The 12,249-nt window shown below is 56.6% G+C and overlaps 1 protein-coding gene across 1 annotated transcript in view; it reads right to left on the bottom strand.

The window, feature by feature from the left end:
* Positions 1 to 1,705: 1,705 nt before the first annotated feature.
* The window catches only part of TUB (TUB bipartite transcription factor), a 60,566-nt gene continuing 50,022 nt past the window's right edge, over positions 1,706 to 12,249 (bottom strand). Inside the window, 9 exon segments of the mRNA XM_069469523.1 lie at positions 1,706 to 1,839; positions 2,336 to 2,507; positions 2,703 to 2,801; positions 4,396 to 4,513; positions 5,382 to 5,494; positions 5,790 to 5,987; positions 6,423 to 6,544; positions 7,612 to 7,779; positions 9,062 to 9,205. Of these exon segments, the coding sequence (XP_069325624.1) occupies positions 1,706 to 1,839; positions 2,336 to 2,507; positions 2,703 to 2,801; positions 4,396 to 4,513; positions 5,382 to 5,494; positions 5,790 to 5,987; positions 6,423 to 6,544; positions 7,612 to 7,779; positions 9,062 to 9,205 (1,268 nt within the window).

Raw genomic sequence — 12,249 nt, 5'->3', positions numbered from 1 at the left:
TTTGAAAAACTTAATTTCTACTTGGCCTTTCCAAGCATATCTACTCTAAAGCAAGGTACAACCCCTGCTTGCTTTCCACTGATTTCAGCTCTCCATCTGGGCAAGAAGCCTCCGCCAGGGAAAATGACAAATGGGCAAGAGCTTGAGCATAGTTCCCAAGCCCGGAAGGAGGACGGTGCCATCCAAAGAGAAATGGCAGTGGCAGTGGCGGGAGTGATCAGGCCCAGCCCTGGAACATTCACGCTCGCTCTATCACACCCAGACAGAGACATGTGCCAAAGCCCTTGCAGAGGGGCCAGGCACGGCCAGTCCTGATCAGACTGATGCGCAAGAACCCAGACAACTTTCAACAGGGAACTGCCTGATTTCCTTCTGGAATGGTTCCTATCTTATACATCAACTCTGATGTTTCTAAGTCTCTAGAATCGGAGGAAGTGGGGAGGGCATGCAGAATGGGCTTGAGAAGGCCAGAGAGACTAGTTTCTTGGGGGACAGTGGGAACAAAGAAATCAATGGAATTTGAGGTTCTGAACTCTGCTACTAACCAGCTAGGTGACCCAGGGCAAGTCCCATTTTCCGAGTGTGATTCACCTAAAGCAATGAGGTTGTACCAGTTGATCCCTCTAAGGGTCCTGCCACCTCTGATCTCTTGTGGTTCTAAAATACTACCTGCTCTCCTCACTTTGTCCCATTCCCTCCCAAGAAGAATCACACACAGAAGCCCTAACCAACCACAATTTGGCTAACAGCAGTGGGAACTGGGTCTTTTGGAGAGATTCTTCCTGGAGCACGCCATGGTTTGGGAATGGTGCTTTGCCAGCAAGAACCCTAGTCATGCCTAGCTGTGTGCAGTCGGGCTGGTGAACTGGACCCCATCGACATTTTCTGGGGGTTGTGCTGGGGCTGCTCAGCAGAGAGCTCCTGGGGCAGTTGACAGGGCTGCCAGGACAGCCCTGATCCAGAGAGCCTGTTCATGCACCTTCTACATGCTAAGCCTGGGTCCTGCAGGCCTTGTTCACTAAGACATTTGGCCTTGAGAGCACAGAGAAAACCTGGAGAAATCAAATGAGCTAGAACCGTAGACCACCAGCTGATTCCCACAGCCACAGATAGCCAGGCCCTGCAATCCTGGCAAAGTCCTGCCACACACCTGTCCCCACCACCCTCCTAACTTCTCTCAGGCCTGGTTGGGCCTTCTGAAATTAGAGGGCTTTCTGCAGCTTTAAGGGCCAGGTTTAGCCACCAAGCCCTTTGCGCACACACACTCACTGTGCCCCTACCTGTTGGGGTACCCGTCGTCATCTGAGTGCTGGGCTGAATGGCTGGCCGGCCCCGGCAGCCCTGCATTGTGCTTCCTTTCCTGTCATACCTCTTCCGGCCTTCCCAGCTGAAGAGGTTGCTCAGCTTGGCAAACACGACCACAGCCCAGTACTAACCCAAGAGTGGGGGTGTGATCTTGGGGCACAGAAAGAATTACTTTCGTCCCTTCACACCTACCCACCCCCCCCGCCTGCTGCTCCCCTGCCTCAGCAGCAGAGGCAGAGGAGCCAGTTCCTGGCTGGCTGGGCCAAGGAGCCCACTGAGGGCCAAAGCGTCATCTGGCAGAAGGCCTATATACAGAGGGTAGGCAGGGCTGTCTCCACAGGCAGGCAGGCAGGCAAGCTCCACTCCAGGCTGGGCAACCCCAAAGGGCTCGAGGAGGCCTCTACTCGCAGGCCAGCTTGCTGTCAAAGCTCGACAGGGCAATGGCAAAGGCCTGCAGCGCACACAGCGGGTAGTTGTAATCCATGGTGAACACGTCCTCTGCTACCCGGCCAAACTGCATCACGATGTAGTCCGCTGGGGCCAGGCACGGGCATGGACAGAGAGAGGAACAGAAGGACAGAGCGGGAATGGTGAGACACAGGGAAGGGCAGACAGACACCCAAACCACAAGAGGGAAGAAAAAGCAAGAAGCAGAGGTGCCAAGGGAATTCCGAAGGAGGTAAAACAAAGGTCAGTTGGGAAAAGTGGCAAGAGAGAGGCAGCAGATGGCAAAGGAGAAAGTGAGATGCATACAAACACCAGGAGACAGAGAAGAGGAGAAGTTCATTTAAAGGCTGTTCCCGTGCCTGAGACTCGGCTGAGTACACAGAATCTAGGACCAGGGCTCCAAAGAAGGTTTTTCCAGGGCCTCCCAGTCGTTATGGTTAGAAAGATCTTTACACACAATCTAAGCCATACAGCTTACATCCTTAGACTCTGGCCAGGGTGGGCAGGGCTAGGTGAGCTGAACCCTAAGCTAAGGGCCCCAGGTATCACGTGGACAGTAATTAGTAGGGGCAAAAGCACTCACGGTCATTGCCATGGATGATCTGGAAGTTCTTCACGGAGGCCTGGGTGACGCGCCCATGGAAGTTGAGTACGTAGGACTGCGTGTCGTCATTCCACACAGGTGTCTTGTTCTGCAGCTCAATGATGCTCTCGGTGTTCTTATTCTGCCAGCGTGCTAGGAGGGTCTCATGCTCCTGGGAGGGCAGCCTCACGTGAGCCTGGCCCAGGCCTGGCACCACGACCACCCCAAAGAGGGATCTGTCCCCAGGAACAGGGGTCCTTAGATTTCCCTACACCTCCATGTAAACACACCAGCTGGCGTTCTGGCCTTAGCAGCTCACACGTGGGCTACATGAGGGGGAGGGGGAGGGGGAGAGGCAGAGACTCACGTTCCGGGGGCGGATAGACACTCTCTCGTGAACCATGTTCATGCCTGGGACGATCACGCTCATCTTCCGAGGCCCCTTGAAGCCTAAGACATTTGTCTCCTGGGAAACAGAGAGAGCAGTCAACACCGGGCAGCTGAGGAGCCCACTTACCTACTGGAGAGACTAGGGAAGGGAATACAGAGGAAGAGCTGGTGTCTGTCATCTCCGCCTGGAAGTCTAACAGGCATCTCTAAACTTAACATGTCTAGAGTTGAGCTCTGGGATCTCTACTTTGGCAAAACTAGTTCCTCTTAGTCTTCCTTGCTTCTGTTAACAGCAACTCAGTTCTTACAATTGTTCAAGCAAACTACTTGGAGCCATACTTGACTCTTCTCCTTCATACCCTGCTTCTCATCCATCAGCAATTTCTGTCAGCTCCACCTTCAGATGACACCCAGAATTCCAGCACCTTTTGCCACGGCCATCTCTCCCTGGGAACACTAGAGCAGCCTTTAACTGGACTCCTGGTTTCTGTCCTTGGTCCCCTGCCCCTCCGCCCATCATCTGTCCTCAGCCCAGCGTCAAGTGGTCCTGTTAAGTCAGACTGCCTTGCCCTTCTGTTCTAAACCCCCGCGGCTCTCCAGCTTGCTGGGGGTGAAAGGCGGACCTGTGACTCGCCCTACCTTACATGCTAAGGCCCCATCGCCACACCCTCCTCGCCATGTACTCTCCCCTGCACTCGTTGCTCCGTCATGCCAGGCTCCGTGTCCCCCAGACACGTCCACGGCTGGCTTTCACTTCTTTCTGGACTTTACTCAGGAGCTACCTCAGTGAGGCCCTCCCTGCCGTCCTTCCTACAGTCTCACATACACGCTGACATTTCATATCCCCCCTTCCCTACTTTTTCCTCTTAGCGTTTATCAAGAACACACTTATTTCACTTATGTATCTGTTTTATAGCGTGTCTATTCTACTAGGGCTTTAAGTCCCATAAAGGTATAAATTTATGTCTGTTCAGTACTACATTGTAGTTCCCCAGAGAGCACCTGGAACATAGTTGGGCTCAGGAAGTAAAGACTCGGGCTGCCTTCCCCAAACTGACCAGCAGGTGGCACCATGGGATCATATAAGAGAGCTGTGGAGTCCCAATAGGTTCTAAGAAGTGCCAGTGCCCAGGTTGATGGGGTAATCATACTTTATTTTAAAAATGAAGAAACTGCTGTTCAAAGAGGTAGAGAAAGCCCCTGCATTTAGATTCCATTTATATTCAATTATGAGCTGCGTGACTTCGGCAAGTGACCCAACTTCTGAGCTTCGGTTTCCTCAGATATAAAGAAAGTAGATCTACCGCTTAGGTTGAGCATTTGGTGAATGACCTGCAGAGGGCCTTGTAATCCACGTAGGACCCGGCACCCTCGATGATTTGGGAAACGCACAGAAGAGAACCTAAGCCTCCTGCCTCCCCCTGTCCTGGAGACTCTTGGGCTAGACTGCAGTTCCCAGAACTCCCCAGGCAGATGGCCAGCTGCAGTCTGAGCTCTGAAGACACGAGAAGAGGGCCAGAGCCCCTGTCCCAGGCCAGGGTCACTCCGCCAAGGGCAGGCCCTCTCCACACATCCTTGTTCACCCGCCAAGATGGATGGGATGGCCCCCAGATCTGGGAGCAAGTCCCAGCTTTTACGTCTAACCCAGAGACCAGGAACCCAGCACTCACGTAGCACACAGCTGCCAGCTCCTGACGCAGGGTCCCACTTTCCAGAGTAGAGGACGATGCCTTCTGAGGGTTGACTCCATTGTCATAAACAGTGAACTTGGTGCCCATCAGGTTGGACCTGAAGGAAAGGCACAATCAGTACAGGGGCATGCACCGTCTGTCCCAGGGCGGGGAACAGCTCATAGCCTGTTCTATGAGGTGCCTGCAAAGCATTCTGGGCTGGGCCGGGAGCAGACCTGGGGGCACACTGCTCACTGAATCCACATCATGGGCAGAAGGCCTGGACTTTCTCTGAGTTGACTCAATGGGCATCTGAGCTCAGTAAGGGCAATTCAGGGAGGTAAATTGGGATTCTACAGAAGGTTTCCCTGGGGGAACAGGGGTGTTCCCTTTATGGAAGGTGAGCAAGCAGAATGGCATCTGTTAAGACTGTAGCACCCCGTGGAGAACATATGAGATCTCCCCTGTCCCGTCCAGCCCCGTCTCCACCTTTAGCTCCTTACCTCTCACCTCTAGTGATGCTCCCCAAGTCTGATACTCTGTTCCTCAGCAAACCCCACCTCCCCCTTGAGGCCTAACTCACAGCCTTCCTGCTTCTCTCCCTCTGCCCACCCCCAAGATTGCTGCCACTCTCTTGTGCAAGGGCTCACTCAGCCCTGCTCCTTGGCACTGACCATGCAGCCAAGGCAGCTCTTCCATGGTGGCCTGCATCATCAATGACATCCTGGGGCTCGATCCACCATGCTTGGTGGACCTGCACGCACCTGCCTGGGAGCAGCTCGGGGTAGCGTGTGAAAGGCCCTTCTCCAGGTCTGGCTCTAGGCGGGGCAGAGACCTGGGCCTAGGTTGGACCTGATGAGTGGGTCCTGACCCAGCAGCCTTGATCCTGGCCTTGATCTACTTCACGGACAGGAGGTGCCCTCTACAGAGAGGCTGCCCCCGCCCCTCCCCACACCCCCGCCTGCTTCCTGGGGGAGCTCTGGTACCGCAGTTTCCCGATGTAGCTGTCCCCTCCACGAGACAAGTCTGTTGGGTCCACAGAGATGAGGTAATTAGAAGTTTTACTCTTCTTTCTCTTCCTTCCCGCCAGGAGGAACACCTTGGGGAGTGGAGCAAGGTCATGTTCCAGACCCGGCCTCTGGTCCGCACACAATCATGGGTGCCACTCACACACCACACTCACATGAGTGACTCTCCCTTGTGTCAGCTCCCAAACACATACGTGTGCACACACACGAATGCACTGGCAAACACAAAGGTATGCGATGACCAGGCACAGAGGCTGTTTCTTTGGGGAACTGAGGTCAGTGTTGGATCGGAGGCCTTCAGTCACATTCTAGCCTGCAGGACCTCAAGCCTGCCCTGATGAAAATGCATGCCCAAACCAACCTCACCTTCTTCCCATCCTCTCGGTCCAGGTGCAGGAAGTAGGTGGGGTACATGCCCCGGTCCATGCCCTTCTTATCCCTCGTGATGCGGCATTTGATGGTGATGCCCTGGGGGGCTGGCCTCAGCGCAAACTCCTCAAGATCCTGGACCTCAACGTCCGCTGGTTGCTCTGGGGCTGTGGGGCTAGGGGCTGAGGCTGCCTCCTGTGGGGAGAGAGTGGGAGCCTGAGCCCCAGGGACCCTGGGCAGCCAAAATTGCTGGTCTTGGATCCAAATCCACCTCCTGATGTGGTGGTGGTGAGAGAGAGGTCAGGATCCTTGGGGTCAAGAGCAATCTTCCCAGCCCTTCCCTCTCCTCAGTCCCTACAGGTGGACATGGGGCATGGGCAGGCCCTCAGAGGTCATCCTCTCCAACTCCAGCTCTCCCCAGCCTCCCTGGCCTGGCTGAGGACATTAGGAGGGAGGGAGAAGGGCAGAAGAGCCCAGCCAGAGGCAGTCTTGACAGGCATCTGGGTCCAGCCCTGGCCCCTGCAAAGCCAGCTCCCCATCATTGCACACACAGCCCACCTCCAGTTTGGACGAGCAGTCCTCTGCACCCTGCCGTCTCACCCCTGCTGTGGATGAAGGCTCCTCACTCACCCTCGTGGACTTCTTGCTAGTAGCAGAGCTGGGGCGAGTGTTGCTATTTAGCTGGGAGGAGCTGGAGCTGTTCTCATCCTCATCCTCCTCTTCCTCTTCAAAGCTCATGCTGCTGGAGATGCCTGGGCCGAGCAGAGAACAAGAAAGGGTAAATGAGGAGAAGTTTGCCCCCGAGACACACGTAGTCACAGAGAGACTCGGGTTCACAGAGCCAGACACACATATACACACACATACTCACAATCAAGTGTATACTCCCACACATGTCCACATATACACAAGGACACACATTCTCTCAGGTGCACCTTGAGCTGGGGCTGGTCACAATCCTCAGGATACGTCCCCACCAACCACCCAGTTTCAGCTCAGTCCCTGCATCAGCCCCTCCTAAGGGTCATATCGCTGCTGTCTCCTGTGTGTCAGGCCTGCACTGAGCCGACCCTGCACCAGGAACCTCAAATTTCTCGTCTTGGGCCTATAGGAGGCCGTGGCTGGCACAGGCCGTGGAATCTGCCAGGGAACAGGCCTCGGCCCCTTACTCAGCCTGATGTGTGGGGTCCACTAACCCCTCATGTTTTCCCCAACCTGCCCTGAGCTGCCATCTCAGCTGTTCTACCTCCTGCACTCCGCCACCTGGAATGCCACCCCCATCCCCAAGTTGTCCCCAGGAAGCCATCCTTGATTAGGTTCCCCACAATGTGTGTGGCACTGCCAGACTTTTCCCTCTGTCCCCCTGCACCAGGGGCTCCCCAGGGCAGGGCTCTTGGTGGGGAAATTGGGCGGCTGGTTTCCAGGGAGGTTCTGCTCTGCCTTGGCCTCCTGGTCCTGCTCCCCCTCGCTCAGCAGACATACGGGGACCTTTCTACCAGAGGAGGAGCTTTTTCTAAGGAGTGGAAGGGAAAGCAAATCTGCCTCCAAATTTGGTCCTCCCAAGAGGCAGGAGATGAAGGTGGGGGGAGACGGGGCTGGGCTGGGGGTTGGTTACCCCAGTTGATACTTCTTTCCCTTAACTTGGCCTTATCAGGGGCCCCTGCCCCTAAGTTTCTCATTTGTCTCCAAGTGTGCCCCCCACCCGCACGGCCAGGGAAGGCGGGAACACACACAGGAAGGCCATGCTCCCGGAGAAAGGAGCATCTGAGAACCTGGGGCTGAGCTTTGTGGGGTGTCATTGGGCCCTCACGGGGCTCACCCTTCCTCTGCATCGTGGCACGGAGATCCTGCCCGCTGGGCTGAGCGCCCCCACCAGCTGCCGTCTCCCCTGCGTCCTGGGCGTGGTCCGACTGGCCCACAGTCAGGATCTGCACCGCACCGTGGGCCTCAGACTTGTCTTCTGCCAGTGCTGCTGGCCCGCTGGTGCCTGCGGGCCACGGACACTCCTGAGTTACATCCGGGAGGAGAGAGGGGCCCAGATTCTCAGACGTCCATGAAGGGGGCGAGGGAGGAGTGGGGAGACCCTCTGCAAAACTTGATTTGCAAAATTGAGTTTTTAAAAAACTAATGACGGCTGTCAGCCTGTGAACGACTGGTAAGCTATTACTGGTGTAGGCTTCTAAGGCACGTCCTTAAGGCAGACGGTAGCCATCTACAAAACCAACTGCACGGTGGAAAAAACAAGACGGAGAACAAGAATTGATCCAGACCATAGCCAAGGTCGACAATCGGTCACAGACATGGCCAGCTACAAGTTATCCGTGCTGGTATTTTCTCTTCACAAACACACATACACACACAGTAACTCACACACACCATGAAGAACATATAGGGCCCCTTGAGAAAGATGGTGGTTGGCATACACTCGCCTTCCCAAGTGAAGGATCTCCCATCCCACATCCACCTTTCTGCCCAAGTTGCCACAGAGCTTCAGTAACAGAAGACCTGGCCCACAAAAGTGGCAGCCGCCCCGCCTGCCCATGGAGCGAGCCATGCCCAGAGGCCTGCGACCAGCTCCAGAAGCCCATGGACACATCACTGTCCAACCATGACACAGTGGCTTGGGGATCACTGCCTGTGAACAAGGGTTGAGGAAACAGGGTGTCTAGCCAGGAGATAGAACACAGGGCAGAGGCCACCATCACTGTCATTGATCTTAGGGATCTCTACTCGAGAGAGAGGAGCAGAGGTAACAGGCTGGTCTGTGGCCCAGAAGGCGAGTCAGGACTAGAGTAGGGAGTTGAGGGAAGCCGGCGTGGTGAGGAGGAGCTGGTGGTGAGTGCTGCACAAGGATGGGGCAGGCTGCCTGGGGGGCCGTGAGCCCCCACTGAAGGGAATGTCCTCGCCCAGGCTGGGGGAGATCCTGGAGGGGTCGGGATAGAGGGTGCTCAGACAAGGCAGGAGGGGAGGGGAGAGGAGGGGAGGGGAGAGGAGGGGAGGGGAGAGGAGGGGAGGGGAGGGGAGGGGAGGGGAGGGGAGGGGAGGGGAGGGGTGGTCCCAGGCCACAGCTGAGTTGGACTTCACTTCCTGGCAGTGTGGTGGGCCTCCGCACCCCACGAGCTAGACAAGGCCTGTGAGCTGGCTGAGCAGGGACCCTGCGTGCCAGTCTGTGTCTTCACCGAGGCTGCTCACCCCATCCCGCCCCTCCAAGTCAGGAGAGGCCAGGCCTGCTGGGGAGGGCTGCAGAGAAGGCAAGAAGGCAAGCTAACCTTTGTGCTTTCCCTTCTTCTCCTTCCTAGAGGCCCCACCCTGGCCCCCTGCTGTGGCTGCTGCCTTGGTTCTCTTGGCTGAGGCTGGTGCTGTTGGGTGGGTGGCTCCCAGCTGCACACTGGTGAGTGAGTCGGCCTCTTGAACTGCTCAGGAGAGGACCCAAGACGGAGGGGGGGAGAGAGAGAGAGAAATGGGCACTGGGTGAGACCAGAGCTCCCACTTGAACAGTTCCCAACACAGCATTTCCCACCTCCCCCCAAGCCTACTCCCTAAGCCCCACTGGGCCCCTGTACCCACTCCCGGGCCCACGGGGTCAGGCCCATGCATCTCCCAGGCACAGGTTCCAGGAAGGTAGTGGCACCCACTGTGTAGCGTAATCAAGTCAACAGCCAGGCCAACACCAAGAAGCCGAGAACTCACAGCTCTGGGCTAGCAAACTGGCCTGAGCCTGTGCAGGGAGGGCAGCCATGAGGATGGGGGTCAGTGAAGACAGGGAGGAAGGGAACAAAGGCTGCGTCTTACTGAAGAGACCACAACCAGGGCGAGTGCTCCGGGGAGCCTGCACGGGGACCCTCAGGGGATGGGCCGTGGGAGCCCCGGGTGTAGGGGCACCCTGAGGAAGAACATGGAAGACAAGGAGCTACACACACCAACAGCGAGGTCTCAGAAGGGTCACAGCTGGTGGCCTCCAAATTCTCCAGCAGAATTGCTCAAAATCCTTGAATGGTTTCTGAATGTTCTCAAGATGAAGATCAACGTTCCCTCCCTTCCCCCTGCTCTAACCGCACACTCTTCATCTCTGGAGCACCAAGCATCCCAGCCACACCAGTGCCGTGCGCGCACCGGACTCCTCTTAACGCAGGGCCCTTGCTCTAGCTGTTCCTGCTGCCCGCACTGCCCTCCCCTCCGTGTGACTAACCCCTACTTGTCCTGCAGAGCTCAGCTCAGGTGTCACTTCCTGAGGGAAGCTGTCCCTGACTCCCTAGTCGGAGCAGGTGTTCTGTCATCCACCCACAGAGCCCGCTTCTTTCTACACAGCACACCTATGGCCATCTGTCGAGCACTCTCCCCACCTAGACTGGAGGATCCGTGAAAGCAAAGACCACACCCATGTGTGCTCACCCGCGACCATTATACTGTGTTAGTCCCTGATCCAGAGCCTAGCACAAAATAGGCCCTCAGTGAATATTTAAGAAATGAATGAATGTCTAACATGAATGAGCACAGCCAACAGGTCAAAAGCTTTACCGGGATCAACTGTCAATTCTGATGTATGTCAAACTCCCTCCATTTCCTCTTGGATTGATCACCCCCACGCACACCCCCCGGTATTGTACACCAATGGCCAGCAGAGGGCAGAGCGGGAGGCAGCTAACGCTGTGGGGGGGGGGGTGGCTCGCCAGGCGTGTGCACAGCAGCTTCCCCAGGGCTCTGTCCACCACTGGGAGCTGCACAAAGACTGGGCCCCCAGAGAAGCAGTGTGCGCCTGCAGAGGTCAAATGTCCTCTGTGGGGAAGGCCCAGGCGGGTCTGGAATTTCAGCAGGGAACAGCAATCAGCTGATTTAGGCCCCTGGAACACATCATGGCACCTTCAATTTTCAAAACCCTAAGACAGAGAATTTCCCTCATTTTATAGTGGAGGAAATGACCCAGAGAAGGTAAGTGACTTGCCCACAGTCACAAGTGAGCTGGTAACACTGGCAATGGCACAGCCAGAAACTATCTTCTGACTTCAGTCCTGCACTCTCCCCAGAGGTGCTACTTCTCTTGTCACAGTCTGAGGGCTTGGCTGTGCCTGGCACGTGGCTGGCGCTCAAGAAACACCTGCCAAAATGACTGCCCATCAATGACTTCTCAAGATGTTGGCATCTGGCACAAAACAGCAGGGCCCGAAGTGCAGGGCACAGCGCCCACCCCACATGCAGTCTCCACCCGCCAGGCGTCAGGCCTGGCAGAGCTGGGGCGGTGACACCACACAGCAGCAGCCCAGGCTCCAGGGGACCCAGAACAGGCTGCCTTCCCTGCAGGGCACACCGCCACCCCCGAGACAGTGCTCAGAGAGGAAGTGGGGGAGGTGGCTGCCAGGAAGGGGGACCAGGGCCCTTTCTGTGAGGAGCTGCTGGGGCTGCCTCTCCGAGACAGATGGGCTGAGGTCCCTTGTCCCCCTTTACTGACGGGCCTCTTGGGTGGAGTACAGACATACTAGGCATGGCCCAGGGTGAGGAACCGAGATATACGCAGGGGAATGACTGTGAAGGAGCGTCTTATCGAGGAGGCAACATAGTGTGGTAGAAACACCACTTGGAGTCTGACAGGCCCGAGTGCAAAGTCCAGCCCCACCGCGCCCTAGCAGTGCACTGCGAGTCGCTGAACTCCCCAGAGCCTGTGTCCTTAAGGAGCAAGTGAGGGTGATGAGTTACGTGAGGATGAAAGGCGCTAACGCAGGTAGAGTACCTGGCACTGTGCTCAGCCACTGGCAAGTGCCCAGTGACAGCCTCTATTACAGGAGCTAAGTGGGATTCCTCAGAGGGTAGCAGTGCACACAGGGGACCGAGCTTGCAGTGTGCCAAGCCACAAACTGGGCACTAGGTGAATGAGACAGTCACTGCCTTCCGAGGCACAGGCAAGGGGGCCGGCGGGCTACGGGCTGGTTAGCGCAACAGAGAACCTGAAGCACCATGGGGCAGGGGCTGGGCCAGCAGTTAAAGAACAAGGTCAGCCCCCGGCGTGAGGCAGCTCCTAGCAGTTCAATGTGGCTGGAGGCTCCAGGTCACAGAGGGGCCACAGAGGAGGGGAGCACCATGGTTGCTTAGGTTCTTCTGAACTGAACTGCGAGGGCCAGATGCCCGCAACCTCCTTGGAGTTACTCCTTGATGAAGTGGCCGCCTGGATTACTGGCACCAGCAGGGGGCAGTAGTGACTGAATCTGAGTCCCTCTTTCAAGCTCAGAGACCAACCCTCAGGCTGGCCCGGGGCACTCTCACCCTAATCCAACCAGGAGGGAGCGTCCTGAGAGCAGGGATGCAACGAATGAGGCAGGAGGGGCTGCACAGAACCCCTCCAAGTGGGTCTGCTGAGAACTGGAGTGTGCAAGGATGGGAGCTGGAGGCTGCAGGTCACTACAGCTCTAAGGAGTCACGAGCCAGGGACAGGGACCTGCAGGTCAGACTGAGGGTGCAGGGAATT

Source organism: Eulemur rufifrons, chromosome 6 (assembly GCF_041146395.1).
Source record: "Eulemur rufifrons isolate Redbay chromosome 6, OSU_ERuf_1, whole genome shotgun sequence".
NCBI lineage: Eukaryota > Metazoa > Chordata > Mammalia > Primates > Lemuridae > Eulemur > Eulemur rufifrons.
This window is presented reverse-complemented; position numbering and strand designations above follow the sequence as displayed.